Source organism: Lepidochelys olivacea (assembly GCF_965140295.1).
Source record: "Lepidochelys olivacea isolate rLepOli2 genome assembly, chromosome: 6".
NCBI lineage: Eukaryota > Metazoa > Chordata > Testudines > Cheloniidae > Lepidochelys > Lepidochelys olivacea.
In genome coordinates, this window is record NC_140416.1 from 30,497,732 (window position 1) to 30,519,139 (window position 21,408).

At 44.2% G+C, this 21,408-nt stretch overlaps 1 protein-coding gene across 1 annotated transcript in view; it reads right to left on the reverse strand.

Moving 5' to 3' along the window:
* Positions 1–4,011: 4,011 nt before the first annotated feature.
* The window catches only part of SCUBE2 (signal peptide, CUB domain and EGF like domain containing 2), a gene marked incomplete at its 5' end in the record, with an annotated part of 63,932 nt that continues 46,535 nt past the window's right edge, over positions 4,012–21,408 (reverse strand). Inside the window, 7 exon segments of the mRNA XM_084630884.1 lie at positions 4,012–4,523; positions 5,445–5,524; positions 9,633–9,785; positions 12,440–12,637; positions 13,956–14,117; positions 15,737–15,904; positions 18,566–18,736. Coding sequence (XP_084487010.1) covers positions 4,371–4,523; positions 5,445–5,524; positions 9,633–9,785; positions 12,440–12,637; positions 13,956–14,117; positions 15,737–15,904; positions 18,566–18,736 — 1,085 coding nt within the window. The 3' untranslated portion in view covers positions 4,012–4,370.

The following is a 21,408-nucleotide window of genomic DNA, read 5'->3' on the forward strand; positions in this document are numbered from 1 at the left end:
TTATAAGAGGATTTCACAAACCAAGTAAAGAAAGTATACTCATAGTTCAGCATCACAGAAACCAATAGGAAGAAACAGTAGTTTTAAATTGTGTGATAGACCAGTGGTTCTCAAAGCAGGTCCACTGCTTGTTCAGGGAAAGCCCCTGGCGCGCCGGACCGGTTTGTTTACCTGCCATGTCCGCAGGTTCGGCCGATCGCGGCTCCCATTGGCCGCAATTTGCCACTCCAGGCCAATGGGGGCTGCGGGAAGGGCAGGCAGCGCGTCCCTTGGCCTGCGCTGCTTCCCGCAGGCCCCATTGGCCTGGAGCGGTGAACCGCGGCCAGTGGGAGCCACGATCGGCCAAAGCTGCGGACGCGACAGGTAAACAAACCAGTCCGCCGTACCATGGGCTTTCCCTGAACAAGCGGCGGACCGGCTTTGAGAACCACTGTAATAGACAACCACATTATTTATAATTTCTTCTGGCCTAATCCTGGTTTAGATTTTTTTTTTAAATCTAAATGATTCTTTAGATCCATTTACATCACTTTTAAAATTTCCAGACACTTCAATGAAGCTAGGGTTTAGCCTTAAATTAATTGTGCAAACTGGTTAGTTCTTTATTATTATAGTAATTATTGTGATTGTAATTTTATATCATAAACTGACAAAATGCTTTGTAGCTGTTACATATAGTTCATTCTTTGACATAGGCAACCAGTAGTTTACCCAATTCCTTTTTATATCCACATATTAGTCAATTGCAAGATTATAAACCCTTCTGTATTTTCCTCATTGGATTATAATACTAAATGCCAAGATAACACAGTTCTTATGTTCTTCAAAAATATGTACACTTTTGTATGACTGGGAAAACTCACTAATTACAGAGAATATATAATAAAAGGTAACATATGTTCCCAGGACATGAAGTTTATCTCTTGTGGGATAGCTTGCTATACAGCCATTAGTCTGAGCAAAATACTGTTTTGATAATAAAAGAAAACTGAAAACATTATCCAGTGTTTTTCTCATGCAACTAAAAAGTCACTGATTTATTTCTCTTATTAAGAGTATCATGTAACAATCTGAAATGTTTTAGATAATTTACAGTCATGAGAACAATCCTCATGAATCCACTTCATACAAGAGATGGTAAATCATCCAGTTAGTGCTAATATCTTTTTAAAGTTAAATCCCTGTTTTATAAGGTTACAAATTTTCTGAATTCTTTCTTGCTGAAAAAAAAAAGTCACAGTCTACAAACATGATGTAGAACTCAAATTAAATGTCTACAGAACTATATCTATAACTACTGGCCTCACTTTGGAGTTAAAATTCCAAGCACTATTCCACTCTGAAATAGTGATCAGTTCTCATTCTCTTTAGGTGGCAAAAGTGATTTCTTAGGGTAAGAGTCCCCTAGTCATTTTACACTGCAAATCAATAGTGAAATCTACAGTGTGGATCAGAGAGGAATTTTGCTCATACTGTTTAGTACAAAGGTCACGCTAAAGGTAAAACCAAACATTGCTATTGAGCATTTGCCAAAACCAAACATTGCCATGGAGAAAAATTATTCTTCTTTACAAAGGGCAGAATTCTCGACGCAGTTCAGCAACATAGATTTTGCCTCTAATACTATTCTCTCCCTACAAACTGGGAATATCCATTGACAACAATGGAAATCACCACAACAACCTGGGAGAATGGAATATCAGACTTGATATCCACCATGTGGGTTTTAGGGGAGAAATTTGTCATATGGAAACAATGTGAAAGTAGAAATGAATTTGGACACAGCATGAGCAGCAGTGGGACTGTTCCAAAGCCCACTGAAGTCAATAGGAGCCTTTCCATTGTCCCAGCGTACACTGGAATCGGCCCACCAAATTCACCAACATACAAATACAACATGTGGACATTTCAGAACTTTCTATTCTTGGTTTCTCTTTTAAATCAATCATTTTGGTTGATGTCTCTCTGGGAAATAAAGTTGAATTGTTTCAGCGGCTTAGGTCTATAGCAGTTGTATGAACTGGGTTTATATCCCCAGCAGCACATCCAAACCACAAAAAAGTCACTTTGGATGGGCATGAGTAGTGTGGCCTGGAGGCACAGGCATGGCCTTGAATGCTAGCCAAAGGGAGTACTGAAACCTAATACTACAGGTATTTTGTGCACAGAAACCAGTGGAAGTTTTGCATGCTGCAGAACTACAGCACTGAGCTCTTATTGCATTGTGAATCGGGTAGACAGCCCTTCAGTGACATTCATTTACTCTTATGAGGCAAGTAAGAGATTTTAAATGTCTTCTCTTTGTACATTAGTTTCATCCATTCCACTGTGAACATGGTATTATTCTCATACAATAGTTATATACCCCATGCTAGTACAATGAAGCCAAAAGAGTGTTACTGTCTTTGCAGGCAATTCCTTGGTTCCAAACTCTAGTACAGGGGTTGGCAACATTTGGCATGCGGCCCATCAGGGTAATCCGCTGGCGGGCACGAGACATTTTGTTTATGTTGACCGTCCGCAGGCACGGCCCCCCGCAGCTCCCAGTGGCTGCGGTTTGCCATTCCCAGTCCCGGCGCAGGCTGCAGGGACGTGATGGCCACCTCTTCCCACAGCTCCCAGTGGCCGGGAACAGCGAACCGCGGCCACTGGGAGATGCGAGGGGTGGGGGGGGGGGCGTGCCTGTGGACAGTCAAGGTAAACAAAATGTCTCGCGGCCTGCCAGCGGATTACCCTTATGGGCCGTGTGCCGAAGGTTACTGACCCCTGCTCAAGTACATATAGCATTCATTACGATCACACTTCAGGACCTCAGCTTGCAGGGTCCTGTACCTTTCAAAAAGAAAGGCACAGTAAATCATTTGGATCAAAAATGTTTGCTGTTTCCATCTCACAGCACTTCCAGTGCCTAATCCCTAGAGAGACAGATACTGGGACCATCTCTGGACTGGAGGGATTTGTGCACAGACTCCTACACAGAGCAGCAAGAGCATCTTCTGCTGAGAAGATTGTGCACATCCACAAGATAATGAAGTAATTTAAACTCTGACCAGAACTGCGTTCAGACAGCACAAACAGTTCAAACAAGAGTAACTCTCCGTGGGAATCCTTTCAGGATAACTTTCTAGCCTGTAGGAAAGATGGTGCAGTGGTTAGGGCATTAGCCTGGGAGTCAGAAAACCTAGGTTCAATTCCCTACTCTGCCAAATTTCTTGTGTGACCCTGGGCAAGCCACTTAGTCTCTCTGTGCCTCAGCTCCCCATCTGTATAATGGGAATAATAGCACTTCCCTACATCACAGGGGTGTTGTGAGGTGCCCGTTACTATGGTAATGGGGGAACATGGAAAGATGTAACAGGGATGTGTGAGAGGTTAATGTTGAGGTGAATATTTAAAATGGGACTTGGGAGTTAATCTGCAGTTGCCCATATAAGAACATTCATAACACTCCATTTTCAAAGGGCCAAAGCCTCTTTCCTGGACATAACCTAAGAACAGGGGTTGTGTGGAAGGGAAAATATACTGGGATCTAGCAGAGAGAAGTTACATAGCCATTCTGCCACTTCTTCAAACTCAGGGCTCCAGGAGCTGTTGCATCCATATACAAAAGGGAAATTGGCTGGTGGATCAGTTTGATCAAGGTCTGATTCATCATTGTGGTACTCCTGTTTTACTCTAATATAACCCCTCTGAAATCAAAAGACAGACATCAGCAGAAACTGGAGCAATGCAGTGGTAAATCTGTTCCATAGAGTTCAGGCTGAAATTTCATCCTTAGTTTACTTTGCCATGCATAGGTACTATATCTAGTATGACACACAGAGAGAAAATCTTGTGCAAAACTTGGATTCACTGGTTTGGGTTAAGACCATTTCAACCTCTGCTCTGAATTTCCTGGCAGTGAAGGTTTGAGAGGGACATCAAACTTGTTTTCACTTTCAACCAGACTGAATGTGAGTCCAGCTTTCTGGAGGTGACAAGCCTTAATTACAGCCCAGAGCCACACGGCAGTACTTAGCACGTCCACATTTATTAGCTTTTGTGTTACTGATGCAGCAACAGGACAGAGCTCTGAAGAGATCATGCCTGGCATCATTTAATTACAGAAAACATTGCCAGTCTCTAATCCAACAGACATTTAACCCGGAGAGCATCTTGTGACCTGAAAGGGATCATCTGGAAAGGAATCAAAATTCTGTTTACCAAAAACATTTATATTAGCTATGAAAGCCATACTCTGCAAAAGAACTAATTGGAGATCTTCCCTGCAGTCTCTCTGCCAGTGTGCAAAACACTCAGACACAGCCTCATCCATCCCAATGCTCTGCTGCATCATTAGGGGCTGTTTAGTGTTCAAAATGTAGGACCGGTTATTTGTAAGGCCTCAAAAATCTGGAAACTTTAGAGCGCAGCAGTCGAATAAAGGATCGTGGGAACATCTCTCTAGACTCTTGTGCTGTGTACTTGAAGTAGTTCTGTGGATGTGCCAAGACATCAAACAATGCCTTTATCAGCTTCTTATCCTGAAAAAGGTAAGGCAGATTTTTTTACTGTCAATGAACAGACTAGTTACATTCAGAATCACCAACACTTAATCCCCAATGATTCCATAGCAGATTGTTTTAATATAGGCAATGGCCTTGAATTTTTTTCTTTCCAGTCACTAATGTGGGCTCTCAGATCTACACAGCTGGAGTGAAATCCTGGTGAAATCTTGCCACTGACTTCAGTGGAGCCAGGCTTTCACCCCAGCCTTTATTTCAATACTGGCAGATCCAAGCATGTACAGAAAGCAGAATACTGAGTTCAGTTCTGACAGGAGAAACGTGCTTTTTGGGTGAAATCTACTCCACCTACCTGAGTACTGGGCTCTGTAAAAGGTGGAGTGTGATGTGTGTCAGAGAAGTGAGATCAGTCTCTCCAATCCAGGGCTAATAACTGCAGGGCCCTCACTCCCTCCTTCAAGGCTCCTATTCTGTGAGCTGAAATAGCAACCATTGTCTCTCCGTGCCAGTTGTGCAGGGCATTGGATCCAAGTAGATGTAGGCCTATGTCCCCCTTCCCAAGCTTGCTCCCACTGCAGCCTTCCAAGATGGCCTATGTGAAGCCAGCCTGGAGATCCTTTTCCTGGCGCTTAAGAGATGCATAGGCACCCTTGTGCAGCTGCTCTGTCCACATCTAGGCAGGGGGCTTTATTGATGCTGAGGCCTGGGAAGGGGTGTGCACCGATTTAGCACTTCCCTGAAGTGGCTTGGACCTATAGGGCTAGCATAGGGGTCTTGGAAGACATTAATGTTGCTCATGCAGACAGTCCAAGAGAGGGCCTCAGTGGAGTGAATCCCATGTGGGGAAGTAACTTCAATAGCACAAGAAAGTGTAATTTACAATTCTGTATTAATCTCTCCATTAATTCTCATACCAAAGCTTTAATAGAGGAAATGTACCTTAAGTATTTCTTGATGATTTTCAGATGCATAGAGTCTACCATCCCGAACTATGTCTTCTATTAGCTCCTGGTAATCCTCTGTTGGGGACACATGATATAATCACAGGTTTCAGAGTAACAGCCGTGTTAGTCTGTATTCGCAAAAAGAAAAGGAGTACTTGTGGCACCTTAGAGACTAGCCAATTTATTTGAGCATGAGCTTTCGTGAGCTACAGCTCACTTCATCGGATGCATGCCGTGGAAACTGCAGCAGACTTTATTTATACACAGAGAATATGAAAAAATACCTCCTCCCACCCCACTGTCCTGCTGGTAATAGCTTATCTAAAGTGATCATCAGGTGGGCCATTTCCAGCACAAATCCAGGTTTTCTCACCCTCCACCCCCCCACACAAATTCACTCTCCTGCTGGTGATAGCCCATCCAAAGTGTAAAGAGTTGTCACTTTGGATGGGCTATCACCAGCAGGAGAGTGAATTTGTGTGGGGGGGTGGAGGGTGAGAAAACCTGGATTTGTGCTGGAAATGGCCCACCTGATGATCACTTTAGATAAGCTATTACCAGCAGGACAGTGGGGTGGGAGGAGGTATTTTTTCATATTCTCTGTGTATAAATAAAGTCTGCTGCAGTTTCCACGGCATGCATCCGATGAAGTGAGCTGTAGCTCACGAAAGCTCATGCTCAAATAAATTGGCTAGTCTCTAAGGTGCCACAAGTACTCCTTTTCTTTTTATGATATAATCATTTGCCTGTTAGACTCAGCTGCATAATCAATGAGGGCCACATTCTTCCCTTAACACATGAGGGAGCTGCTGGCCACTGGATGCAACAGGGAGGATGTGAGCGTGTAGGTTCACATGTAACACCAAACATCTGGCTCTCAAATTAGCAATCTTTGGTTTTTCAAATGACCTATAAATACACTGTACTATTTATTATGAGGTCACAAGCTGAGCTATTCATCATCAATCTGTCAAAGGCAAGAGAAAGAAGCAGCAACCTGGGGACAGCTCTATGAATTGTAACCATGTGGCATGCTTCAAACTTATTATGTTGCTAAAGAAATCCACACAAAATCCATCTTTAAATATTCTGAATCTTTTGCTGGATTTTTCATATTATAATCAAAAACTTTCTTAAAGGGCAGTTACAGTTGAGCCTGGGCAAAACCCTCCCAGGCAACAAAAGCCTTAAAAGGAAGGAAACTCCAAGCTAAGGGTGAGGTCTTCCCCCAACCAATGAATTACTCACTGTAAGTGAGACACTGCAGCCCACCAGTGGGTAAAGGGAAATGTTACACCTAGCTCACACTGTCTGACAAAGCCTTAAGTCCAACCTCACCAAGAGTGACACAGGTGCAGAGGAGACACCCGGGGGGCGGGGGGGTGAAGCTCTGGCCCCACTGAAGTCAATGTGTGTTTTTGCCATTGACTTCAAAGGAGCCGGGATTTCTCCCCTGGGGTCCAGGTTAAGGGCTGAGCTTTGGGAAGTTTCGAGGGTAAGCATGAGGCTGGGGTTAAGGGTGAAGGAGATGAATGCGTGCAGTCAGGGTCGGATTTCCAATTGGGCACAGTAGGCATGTGCCTAGGGTCGCCGGCATTCTAGGGGCACCTAAAAGTTACAAGTGGGTTAAAGGTTTCATTTTTTAGGGAAAACACGAAGGTCAGCTGTAGGCGGGGGTGGGGGAGGAGGGCTGAAGATGCTGTGCCTAGGGGCACGGAAAGTGTAAATCCAGCCCTGTGAGCAGGACAGCCTGACCAGCTTCCTGAGGCTCATCGGATGTGCATCCCTGCCGCCAAAGGAAAGGGGCTGCTGACAGGAGAGGTTGTTGGGAGGAAGAGGGTGCCCCCCACCTCCTCTCACAGCCACAGGAACGGAGACAGCAGGCAGCCCCTGGGAGGGGGCTGAGTCCTGGTGCATCTTCCATTGCAGGGTAGGAGAGAAGGGCACGGGGAGCACCTCTCCTCCTCCTCCTCAGAAATGCCGGCGGGGAGGTGTTGCTACCTGCAGCACTCCACTGCCTCAGCCCGCCAGCCTCCACCAAAGCCTGTGAGCTTCAGGAGAGACGGCACCAAAGGGGATCTCTTAGCTGCGCTGCCCTCTGCTACGGCTCCCTCCTTCCCCTCCGCTGAGGTGTCCCCGGCTCCCTGCACGCTCCGTGAATCACCGTCGGCTGCCTTTCTACAGCGCCGCAGCCGGAGCTCGGCCGGGTTCCCGCCAGGTAATTCCCTTCAGTCCCCAGTCAAGCCCCGCTTTGGCGTTAATAGGGCACTGGCGTGAACGTGCAGCACCATGGGCGCTGGGGGAAACTTTCCCCGGGGGAGGCTGGCTCCTCGTCCCGCCTTTTCCGCCGCAACCCCGCCCACACTCCACCCCCCTGCTCTGCCCCAGGTCCCACCTCTGCCCACTGCTGACTCGCCGCTCCCCTGCTGAGGTCCCCCCTCCGCTCACTTCCTCCCCCCGGCCCCCCCCGGCCGCTCGCCCAGCTGCTGCTCGCCTCCTCACCCCCCTGACAGACCCCTCCCCGCCACCTGCCCCCCCACACCTGCCATGCAGCTGTCGCCGCTCCCCTCCTCATCCTGCTGCTGCTTCTCCCCGCTCCCCCCCCCCCCGCGACACCCTCCCTCCTTTTCACCTTAAAACACTAATAACATTCCCCTCGGGGAAGGGAACAGCTACAGACCAATTGCCAGATGGATTCCCCTCTGCGGGGCAGGGAGTTTGGTGTATGCTGTATAGAGAGAGAGGAAAAGCCAGGCTACCTGCGCCAAACTGAAGCCTAATCTCTCCTTTTGAAAAGTTTCAGAGTAGCAGCCCTGTTAGTCTGTATTTGCAAAAGGAAAAGGAAGACTTGTGGCACCTTAGAGACTAACCAATTTATTTGAGCATGAGCTTTTGTGAGCGACAGCTCGCTTCATTGGCATATTTATACCTGCCTCTGGAAATTTTCACTACATGCATCAGACGAAGTGGGTATTCACCCATGAAAGCTCATGCTCCAATACGTATGTAAGGTGCCACGGGACTCTTTGCCGCTTTCACAGATTCAGACTAACACGGCTGCCCCTTTGATACTTGTCACTGTGTAAAGTTACTCAGGGCTAGTCTACACTGGCAACGCTAGTCATGGCAGAGCCAGCGCTCTAAAAAAACCCCACCTCCACGAGCGGTGTAGCTACCGGCGCTGGGGGCTGTTATTGGAAACAGGCTTAAGTCCCCTGGTCCATTTTCAAGCTATCAAGCTATCTAAATTTATAACTATGGTATTGCTAGGATGCCTATTGCTATAGAAACTGCTACTTATTATAAAGGCCCTGATACAGCTTCCATTGTCTTCAGTGAGAGCTGATCAGAACCCATTGAAATGAATACCACTGAGTGCAGCAAGACCAAATTTGGCCATGTCAGGGATGAAGATTTCAGTGCGTAAGTCTTTATGCACAGAAGTGAAAGAGAAAGTATGAAGGTTCTTGTTGGAAAATTTTACAAGCTGACAATCAGACTGTCATAATCTGCAGTACAGGGTGGGAGTTGATGTAATTGCACATAAACAAGTCCTCTGCTCATCCAACCATTCAGCTAAGTCAATTTAATGCCAGATAAGCACAGAATCATATTTTTTGTCACTGGAAATACGTTAATATTACAATATATAAGTATGCAAAAAAATTTCTATGTTTAGATGCAAGAAAAGTGCACTAAAAATAAATAAAAGCAAACTCTAACAGAAGTAAAGTCAGTCAAACTCAATGCAAAAAAAAAAGGGGGGGGCTCTAAAACTCCTCCCAAAATGTTTGTGAAACAACAGGGCAAAGCAAGCCTAGGGCTTTGTATACACTGACATTTTTGCAGAGCCATCAGTGCTAGCATAGCACGAATGGAAGCACTAGCATACACCAGCCAGAAGCGTTTTAGCCACCTAGTCAAGTCTAGACTGTCTCTGAGCAGAGTTTGACAATACAGTGGTAAAAATGCCAACAGCCAGTCTATGCTAACATTCTCATGGCCCTCATGTTAGACCAGCAATAAACATAGACTAAGTATCAATGCCCCAAACTGCAAGGGTTCCATTTTTTGAGAGTTCTATCAGTTTTACAATGTGCTCCTCCTACCCTCCAGGGATTGAAAGGTTCATGCTCCCACTGTAATATTCTACATTACTTATCACCTGTTAATAGCCACTTACCATCGTATGTTACATAAGGCACCTGGAATCCTTTGGCACTATTCCCTTCATTTGACTTGAAGTGGATCCACAGTTTTTTAGACCTAGATGTGAAAGCTATAGGGCGTTCGTAGGTTTGGCAGGTTTCATATGTGGTCACAGAATTGGAGGAAGCTTCCAAAGAAAATGTACAATACGCAGCTGTCAGGCAACTCTTAATAGGCAGCAGGTTTAAAACAAATAAATGGAAGTATTTCTTCACACAATGCACAGTCAACCTGTGGAACTCTTTGCCAGAGGATGTTGTGAAGGCCAAGACCATAACAGGGTTCAAAAAAGAACTAGATAAATTCATGGAAGATAGGTCCATCAATGGCTATTAGCCAGGATGGGCAGGAATGGTGTCACTAGCCTCTGTTTGCCAGAAGTTGGGAATGAGTGACAGGGGATGGATCACTTGATGATTACCTGTTCTGTTCATTCCCTCTGGGGCACTTGGCACTTGCCACTGTCAGAAGACAGAATACTGGGCTAGATGGACCTTTGGTCTGACCCAGTAGAACCGTTCTTATGTTCTTAACTCTTCAGTTACTTAGTGATTAAAAAACACACTAACCTATAGTGACAAAAATGCTTTTATGGTAGGAGAATAACAGGAATACAAGTTAAATAAGTGCAGTTTACACCTCATTTTGCAAGCATTAATGTGCCAAGATTTTGCTGTTAGTCTGAACTGTTTTGGGCAATAGCCAGAGCCAAATTCTGCTCTCAGCTACAGGAGGCCAACTTCCACCCCAAGAGTCTAATTGAAAGGACAACTGCAGTTATTAGTTGAATACTTTAGGGTTCTTTGCACAGAAAATTCATCTGGCCTCTGGAAGGTGCAATCTCCCAGACCACATGTTATCTGGCAATGCAGCAGGCTGACTGAATCAGGAGACAGCCCAGACCAGTGCCTAAGGGTATGTCTACACAGCAAAAAGCTGTGCATGGACTAGCCTACCTGAGCTAGTTTGAATCCAGCTAGCGCAGGTAACAAGCAATGGGTAGTACAAGCGCAGCACAGACCCTGGGTAGGTGTTCTGGTCACTTCCTCTCTCAGAAGCCTGCACTGTGCTGTGTTCACTGCTTGTTACCTGTGCTAGCTGGATTCAACCAAGCTCAGGTAAGCCAGCTTCTGCTGCGTAGACATATCCTGAGTGCAGGCACCAGGGAATCAGAGCTGCAGGAATTGAGTTTTTGTTTGTGGACAGAGTGCTCGTGTCCGATCTCCACAATCCCTTAACAGAATCACATCAGTGCTCAGTTCAAGCTTCTTTATCCCACTGGCGCTGTGCAGCGTGAGAGGTGTTACTACAGCCCTACAGTAGTCCAATGAATGCTTTGTGGAGGGGGGGGCATCCAGGGAGTGACTGGTCAGTGCATGCTCTGTTTTTTCTTTGCCAGGTGACCTGCAGTTGGTAAGAGGGCCTCTGCCACCTTGATCCCTGTGAAGCAAATGGGAGGCTTGCTCATACCCTGACCATGTAACTTGGCTCCATAATTATTTTCATAAAACATTTTTTTTCTTATTTTCTTTTAGCTTCTTAAAACATATTGCTTGTGAAATGTGCCAGTGCCAGAAACTGAAATGGTTTCTCCACAGCACATGTAGAATCATAGACTCAGAAATGCAGGGGTGGAAGGGACCTTGAGAGGTTATCAAGTCCAGCCCCCTGCCCGGAGGCAGGACCAAGTAAGCCTCAAGCATCCCTGACAGGTGTTTGTCCAACCTGTTCTTAAAAATCTCCAATGATGGGAATTACACAACCTCCCTTGGAAGCCTATTCAAGAGCATAACTACCCTTGTAGTGAAAAAGCTTTTCCTAATATCTAATCTAAATCTCCCTTGCTGCTGATAAAGCCCATTACTACTTGTCCCACCTTTCGTGGACATGGAAAACAACTGATCACCGCTCTCTTTATAACAACCTTTAACATATTTGAAAACTGTTATCAGGTTCCCCGGGTCTTTTTTAACTCAAGAGTATACAGGCCCAGCTTTTTTTAAACCTTTCCTCACAGGTCAGGTTTTCTAAACCTTTTATCATTTTTGTTGCTCTCCTTTGGACTCTCTCCAGTTTATTCACATCTTTCTGAAAGTGTGGCGCTCAGAACTGGTCAGCAATCCAACTGAAGCCTCACCAGTGCAGAGGTGAGCGGGACAATTATCTCCTGTGTCTTACATACGATAATCCTGTTAACACACCCAGAATATTAGTCCTTTCCTCATCTGCATCACAGTGTTGACTCATGTTCAGTTTCTAATCCACTACAACCCCCACATGCTTTTCAGCGGTACCTCCACCTCACCAGTTATTCCTCATTTTGTAATTGTGCATTTAATTTTTCCTTCCTAAGTGTAGTATTTTGCACTTGTCTTTATTGAATTCCATCTTGTTGATTGGTCAAAGTGGAATGGGTCTCAATCCGGATGGTATTAGTATTCGATCCAGTCCAACCTGGGCAGGGCTCACCTAGAGGTAAAAGTACCCATAACTCTTTACCGTTCATCAACCCTTACAAATGCTATATGAAGGTTTCTCACAATGGCACATTTCAGCTTTAGGCCCTCGATTCATCTGGACCCAATTCCACATGATGATGGAAAGGATTTCCAAATTCATTGTCAAATGAAACCTATTTCTCTACTCTTTAGAACTAGGCTTTAGGTGACTGGTTTTTAGTTTATGCACCAGGCGTGGAATAAGCAGGAGAATTCTGTTCTTCACCCTGAGGTCCATTGGAAAGACAGACATTATATGGTTTGGAAGATATTTCAGACTTACAACTTTTTCGCATCACCAGGTAGTCTCCACATTCATCTTCTATTGGCAGAAATATTTCTGGAACCACAATCAGAATGCGGCGCTTAGGAGGTGGATTTATAGTCCACGTACATTCAATGTTCGCAGGGTAATTCCCAGGATAGTTTGGGGATTCAACATATCCAGTGAAATCTCCAAGTTCACCTCCACAGTGTCTATCTGAAAAAGGAACACGTCACCCAGGGCCGGGGAATGAGGAGAGGGATATCTAGAGCCTTCTCTACAGTCATTGTCAGCAAAAGCAATAGACATATGAACCCATTTCTGTTTGCATATGAAACAGGTGAACCCCTCTGTCAGCTGCACATCAAACTGGTCCCTGCTTTTGCCTTTGTTTCTTTAAATAGTGAGATCCAGGCTGAAAAATAAAATTAGGAGCAGAACTAACTATTAGCACAGAGGCATATGGTGGCTGTGAGGCTACAGCCGCTTGCAAAGGGGATGTAAGACACGACCGTGTCAGAGTTCTCCACTCACTCCCATCCAGGGTAACATTTTTATACTCAGCTTTACACAGGGGTAAGTAACTACACAGGGTGTAAGGTATTGGAAATTCAAATATATGATGCACAATGTCTGCAACAGCTCAGGACAGAGTGAATTCTGCCCCATCCATTCAGAGGGTGCAGTGTGCATGCCTCCTATACCAGACCTGCTCCATTGGCTGCTGTCGGGGAGATGCAAGGCCATGACCTTGAGTCCCCTCCCTACCTCTTTTGCAGAAACGAATGCAGAAAAACTGGGATTGTGACTAGCCCCCATGCAGGATGTTTTGAACACTCTTCTTGTGCACCTGGGCGGGTCTGGGCACTTGCTGCCTTATAATATTGTTAAGGCTGTGGCATGCCCTACAACTGCAGCCCTTCGTTTACGAAGAGATGCAGCTACCAGAAGCAGATATATATAGTCAGGGTTTCATCAGAGGATTTTCTCTTCCCCTCATTCTCCTTGCTTTATGCCCTCATCTTCCTACATTGCAGCCACCATTATTCAGAAACCAACAGGGACTCCCTTTGGGCCTGTTCTGTAATAAGCTGGAAAGGTTACTGTTAAGAAGCCCAGAGAGCGGAGTGAGTTGCCTGAGCCGCATTCCTTCCCCCTGCTAGCCCAGGGAGAGAGAAAAGGAGACTAAGAACCCAACCAAATCTCTTGCATTACATGGCAAAGCCAAGATCTACCAGCAGTACCCAAGTGTGGCCCAACACTCCCAGGGTTGATCTTATGTGCAGACTGGCAAAATTAATGATTGTTAGCACAATAATACTACAAGCCTCATTCACAGAGCTAGATGCCTCAATAAGTCATCTAGGGACGTAACTCACTTGTGGTGTAAACAGGTGCAACTCCTGTGACTTCCCTGTGGTTATGCCCACTTGCACCAAATCTGAATTCAATCCCTACAACTCTCATTTTGGATGCTAATGACTCTGACCTGTTTCATTTCTAACTGGCTGAGAAATCCATTTGTGATACTTACTTTTACACTGGGTTATGTTTGTTGATCCATCAAAATCAGTCGTGGTGTTTCCAGGGCATGAAATACAATAATTTTGACCAAACTCAGGTTGGTAGGTCCCAACTGTGCAGCGAATACATCGGTGAGTTGTAGTATTATAAAAATGACCAGGTGAACATTGAACTGTAGGGGTTTGTAAACATGTAGTACAGTTACCAAAAGCGATTATGACACTAGAAAGTAGCTTTATGTATGTTTTTATAGGACTTATTATAAGCTAAGTAAATAACTAATGTTATACTTGTGTGGAGCTACAGCAATAAAATGAAGGCGTACTAGGCTCCTTACTGCATTTCCAATATCATAGCTCTTTTTGTGAGACCACAAATATAGCTCACAGTGCCACATGCTAGTTCCTGTCTAGAAGTGAGAAACAGCAGAAAGAAAGAGAAAGAACGTGTATCTGTCTGTCTGTGAGGAGCAAGGGGGTGGGGGGGAAGTAAATAACAGATAGTGAAAAAAAGAACATTTCATTAAATGGTCCAACCCTGATAGTTTTACACATGGCAAATCAACTGTATATTCATATATCAACGGAACAATTCTGCCACACTTATTTATACTGAGAAGTACAGTACTACCTGAACAGACTTGCTGAAATTCATTGTCTAGTAGGGCACTACGCACCATGATTAAGGGGAGGAGGATTTGGCCCTTCATGATTTGTACACTTGTTTTTGCAGGTCTTATGCAATGACTAATGCACATATTACGCTATACTCCCATAACAACACTCTTAGAATAATATAGAATAATCTATATTAGAATCATGCATTATAACCCCTGCCCCCTGGTTACATATGACTCCTGAACTTGTAAGGATGTGGGGCAAAATCCTGCACAGGACTTACATCCCATACATCTCCATTAGAACCAATTTTGATTACTGTTTGCAAAAAAAAAAAATACAATGCTGCTTACATTAAACCTATGATTTTTAATGCAAATGTTAACAAGAAACTCCTTTGTGGTTAAAATATCATCACCACAGGATTCTCATCGTAGGTCACAGGCATTGGGGCTCAAGTGCCAATTATGTGGGACCTCCCTTAACTCAAGTTTTCAGGGGGGCTTCTGACCCACATGATGCCCATTAATCATGCTCCAGAGCATCCTGGCTAATTCCATTTTCAGCCTGGTCATAAAGGACTCCCTTCCTGCAGGAGCTAGTCAATGGTTCTGACTGTTGTGGATCCATCTCTCAGAACCTACTGCTCTTTAGTCAGACCCTGGATTCCTTTAGCTGCTTCTGTGGTTTCCAGTCAGCACATAATTAACATTATAGCCAGTTTGGGTACTTTGGCCTCTGTGATCCCAAAGGGTTGGTGGTGTTATGATTGTGTGGCTCCCTTGTGCATCCATCCATTCTGGTACTAAGGGGACCATCTTGCTGCCAGCCATCACTCAGAGACAGTCAGCTCTCCTTTGTCCTTGAGATTAATACCTGGTTTTTCCTATGTTCTTTTCTATCTGTCTTCACAGATCGTCATGACAAATCATTGACCAGGTTCAAGATATCTGCCAGACCATCTGGTAGTCCCAAAATGCCAAAAACTTGAGATGTAAGAGAGCTCCCACATGACTTGAGCCAGGGGCATGACACTCAAGTGTGAGAATGCTGGGAAACGATAGCTTTAAAAAGGGGACATATTTTGCCCTTTTAAACTTTAGCATTCATAACAACAGGGACAGTGTTGGTCTCTCAAAGCACTGCAGTTCATTGTATCTCTTCTTGATCTTACCTTTCGTCTCGCAGTCCTGAAACATTGATGCACCACTGTATTTTGTTGTCAGGCCTCCTCCACATGGAAAGCAGGCTGTCCGGCCAGCTTCAGGTTGGTATGTTCCAAAGGGACAAGGCAGACAGGGCTTGAAGCCATCAGAGGAATATTCACCCCGTGAGCACTGACCTAGAGAACATAAATACACATTAGCATAAACCTGAACTTTATGGAAGCTGTATCATGGCTGAACGAATATTACGCACCTGCTCCTCAGCTGGTGCAAATCATTTGGTCATAAGTATGGAGTATGAAAGTCTGAAACCAATTTTATGCAACAAAACATGGGTTGAAATAAGATCTTAATAAGTACGTGGCTGGAATCATTTACAGGCTTTAATACAATGATGTTTGGAATAAAATTGGTTCTATTTTTGCTACATGTTGCTTCAAAATTGTAGGACAACATTCCAGCCCTTTTTCCTTTTGTCTCCAAAATGGACACAAATGAAAGCATGAAAAATGCAGTGTTATTTTGCACCCATTTTCTTTCAGCCCTGATTGCCTGCACACAACTACACACAACTCTCTGGGCATGTGACACAAGTAATCAAGCAAGGGAGGCTGCCGGTACAACTCACAGGAGGTACTCCAAAACAAAGTCCCACTCTGATCCACTGCTATACGGGGGAGAGGCTTGCTGAGCTGGAACTCCACAGATTTTAGGGAGCGAGAATTAGGGCCCAGTAGCTGCAATTAAAGTACAGCACTGCTCCCCTGCTGCCTGTGGCTTTTCTCATTTAAATGGAAGCAAGAGCCAGCACCTGCCCCATAGAAGTTGCCTATTGTAACATCAAAATGAACACTGACTGGTTCACAAACATTGGTGAACTCTTCAGTGAACCTGGTGTGAGGAGTTTCACATTTCATTATAGAAGAGTCTCAATGGGGCTAGCCCACTAATAGCATTTTTAAGTCATATAGCTGCAGATTATGTAGACTCTCCTGCCATTTTGTTAATGAGCTCAGAGTCTATAAAACAGGCAGCTGAACTAACCTAGCACTGAAACTATAAGTAGCAGAAACCCAGATTTTGTAGAATTAACAATTTATTTTTATTCTATACAATGATTATTATTAATAATCAGTAATTAAACAAACACTTTATTACTGTATCACCCTGAAACCCCAATCCAGATCAGGGGTTGTGCTAAACTCCATACAAACACATACTGCACCACAGTCCGTGACTCAAAATACTCTTGCCCTCAGACTCTGGGTCTTTGATATTGTCTCCACTCTGAATTGCTTTGCTCTGCTACGGTATGAAGGTAGGATTTACCTCACGGAACTGATTCTCTATCGACCCTGTGGATCCTTTATGGAAATCTCTGAAATAAAATCTGTCTTCAAAACTTGTAGCGAGCAACTGATTTCAATGACAGTGGTAAGTAATTACACTGCTCTGGATGACACAGAATCGTGCTGCAGTTGTTCAGCCATGCTGAGAAATTTTGCCCTTTTAAAGAGTTGTTGCGATAATAAACCGGTTGTTAGTTTTAGTTTATAGCTCCAATAAATCATTCCGTGAATGGCTGTTTTGTTAAGGAGTTAAATTGGCCTTGGCTTCGTTTCAAAATATTTGACTAAAAAACAAAAAGGACATTAACTACTGGTCATGATCAATGATGAAGAATTTTGTTTATGGCTAACAAATTCAGTTTAATAATGAGCTTCTCCTTCGTGTATTATAGGCAGCAGATAAAGTGATGTTATCTGGCTCATTATACTGAAACTGAATGAAGAAAAATATCATCCTAATTCTTGACTCTAATTTCTCCAACACAAAACACTTTTATCCAACCTTCTGCACTTTGTGGATACTCATTCATTTGCTCGTGGCTCTTTTCAAGTCCCTCTTTATTTTATAGGTATTTCTATGGCACACACATCTCTGTAGTGTCTGTGAGCCCCACAAATATTAATGAACTAAGCCTCAGAACATCCCTAAGAGGTTAAAAAACCCCCCACAAACTACTTTCATTTTAGTGACAAGAAAAATGAGGTACAGAAGAGGTTAAGGATAGTAAGGTTAATTTTGAAAAGCAGGTAGCCAACTTAGGCACCCAGAATCAATGACCACTTTTGAAAGTCAGACTAAGTCACTTGCCAAGATCACACAGGAAGTCTGTGGCAGAGACATCTGGAACAGAACCTGATCTCCTGTATCTCAGTTCTATGACCTAACTGTGAGAACATCTTTCCTCCTAAGTGCTTCTCCTTTACTGTTTCTTTTTTGCTGAAGTTATTTTACTGGTTTAGATTTTATTTTTTAAATCAGGTGCGACTTTTCCCCCCAGACTTTTCTTAGATCTCTAGCTTCACATTATACACCCCCTGAACAAAGTAACAGCCCAACACAGTCTTTAGATATGCACAAGGAGCTCAGTGGAAGCCTTATGCACTCATCCAAGGGCAGAAGCTATGTGAACACACAATATATCTGAATGAAATCTACTCCACTGGATCTCTTTTTCTCAGCAGCTTTGCCATTTGCACATTACTTGTCTTCACAAATCACTTTCATCTGTAGTTACGTGCTGTAAAACCCACTGTGGAGGAAACTGATTTGAATTCAATATTTTGGAATCACATACAAAAAGCAGTGAAATTCTGAGTCACAGCTGCCACTCCATTTTTAACTTTCCCCATTGTTCTCAGGTACTGCCGGGGCCTTTGAGTGCTGGGTGATCTTATATAGCACACATGATACTTTCAAGGTGAGTGAAGTAAGGAGTGACGGCATCATTTCTGTGCCTTTTCTAGCTCTGTAGGGTGTAAGAACCTTACCTCCACATTTGGATATATCCCGAGCTCCAGTTAATTTTTGGTTTCCCAGGTTCTGAGGACTTGGGCAAGGTTCACAAGTTATTTGTCCTTCCTCATCTTGGTATGTTCCATTAGGGCATAAAACACAGAGTTCTTGTTCCCCATCATAGTATGTTCCGACACTGCAGTTAGCTAACAACATGAAAAAACATCTGGTGACCAAAATTCAATTTATGTTCTTCAAAGCCAGTAAGTTAAATTGGCAGGTACCAGGTTGCTGAATGACTTGCAGATTGATGCCTTGTACCTCTAAGGCAAACCCACTAGAATAGAACCACGAAAATGCAAGGGGCGGGGATGTTCTAGAATTTTGCAGAGTGAAATATTCCCTACAAAGAGAAAACCAATGGTTCTACTATAGTGCATACCGACAGAGACCACATCAGACTGTATAGACTATTTTGATTTTCAGAACAGATATGGGACATTGAAACATAGGAATTGCCCTACTGGGTCAGACTCATGGTCCATCTAGTCCAATATGCCATGTCTGATGGTGCCCACTGGGGTGCACAAGGTGAGTTCAACAGGAAGTACCTCTGCACAGCCGACGGCCACAACCATGGCGGGTGGTTTGCACGCAGTTGGCCCTGGCAACTCACTCAATTCTCATTGGTGGCTGCACGGAGCTGTGTGTGTACCACTGTGACACACCCTGAGATCTTACCTCAGCTGGCATACTAAAGCTAGTGAGGGTAGCTATCTGCAACCACCATTAGCGAAAGGGTACATCTGGCCCTCAAAGTGCACTAAATCTCCTCTTACAAAGCCAGCAAAAAAACTCCCAAAGGATACCATTGTCAGAAATGGTGCTGGATCAGGAAGAAGGTCATGAGCCAGTTTAAAACCAGGGGAGAGGCTTCAAAGGGCTGACAATGGAGGAAGTACAAATTTAAATAGTTTATTTCTGTTTGTTGAACTGAATCAGAAAGCTTAATTTCAACTCAGTTCTATGTTAAACTGTGCCCCCCCCCAAAGCTGCCGTGCCTTATGGGAGGTGTAATTCAAGTGCCTCATGAGGTCGCTATTGTCCTCTATGGGCTAGGCTCACCAGACTACATCTCCCATGGTGCAGCATCACCATGTAACTTCCATGAGGCACCATGTTGACTCAACCAGAGGGGAGACTGTGGTGAGTCAGAAGAGATGTAGTCCAGGCAGGGAATCTGCCCCACAGAAAAAATGGGGGAACAAGGCACCCAAACTAGAACCACAGAAGCGCGCGAGACTCAGATTAATGTCAAACTGACCCAAAATGAAATGTTTTGATTCAGTTCAACAAATCAAATTCTTTCATTTCAGCTTGACCCAACCCAAAACAAAATATTTAGCTCTGAATATCCCAACTGCAAATCAAAAAATGTCAGCATTTTTCCCAGGGAAAAAACTTCAATTTTGCTAAAACTACATTTTCCATCAATAAACATTTTGAGAGAAAATTCATGATCAGCTCTAACAAACATGCTTTTTAAATTGTATATGTCATAAAGAGAAGGGGAACATTGTAAACATCAACTCCTTCCCCCTAAAATAACAACAGGACAGGCAGTAGCTCACCAAGAGCCAAAATCTACTTTGGTCACATCCCTGCAGTCTCACTGCAGGTGTGTAACCAAGAGCAAAGTTTAGCCCCCCACCATCTAGGCTGTGAAGTAATTTCCTGGGCACTCATTGCTGTTGGGGGCATTAATTTCAAAATGGCATCCCCAAATCAGCCTTGCACCTATGTGCATAACCCTTGCCCACTCCATAATTTTATCATTCTGGGGGTTGTTTTGCTAAGTATGATGGAGAGAAAACATTAAATGTTCAGCCCTTTTTGGAGGGGAGATAAAGATTTCACAAAACAAGCCACAAACCTCATCATTCAACTCTCCATCAGCCCTTAGTTTTTCATCAATTAAACGGCGTGGAGGTGAAACCCTTCCAGCCACAGAGGGGCCACATAGGCCTGAAGCTCAGCAGTATCACTGTAGATCTGCTACGCACAGGCCCAGGAAGTATAGGGTTGTACCAGGGGATTCCACAACCCCTGCCCACCAGGGAGCCGAGTGCCACGTGAAGGGAGGTTGTAGACACATCTAGGAGTGCCGGGGCATTGCCACTGCAACTGCAAGCTGCCTAAATCTGCTTATAAACCTCATTTTGGGGGGCTCACAACCTGTAGTCTGTGGTAGTGGCTGTTTAGCTGGTTATGTTTTTATATTGGCACCTATCAATGTAATAACAGACAAGCCCAACTACACAGCCACCCACATCTTGCCTCCAACAACTCCTGAACCGGGCCCTGTGCAAAGTCCATTTACTCAGGGGACAAGCATTCCACACTTATTCATATCTGATGTTACTAGAAACAGCTGGTTACCTAACAAACCCCTTTGTGCTAACAAAGCGCTTGATGCTGAGGGGTGCTGAGGATCCACTACACTCTAGGAACTGAAAGTGCTCAGCACCTCTTGGAGTTAGTTTCAATAATGGTAAAAACGTACCCAAAAAGTGCAGCTTGGGAAAATCAAGTATTAAAAAACCTTTTCACAATGTCTGTAGAAAAATTCATCTCTGTATTTCTATCCACTGTCTCCTCTGAGACATGCCGTACGATGCAAGATTGAAACAGCTCCTGCTTGTCTATGACAGCAATGATCAGAAAATTACATTTTCATGCATCTTTAGCTATTCATTAATCTGACAGCTGCTAATTATTAAATCTAAATATTAGAATTAAAGAAGCACCAACAGGTTCCAAAGATTTATGCCTCCTTGCTTAGAAGGCAAGAGTTCCCCAGCCCTCTCGAGTACACATA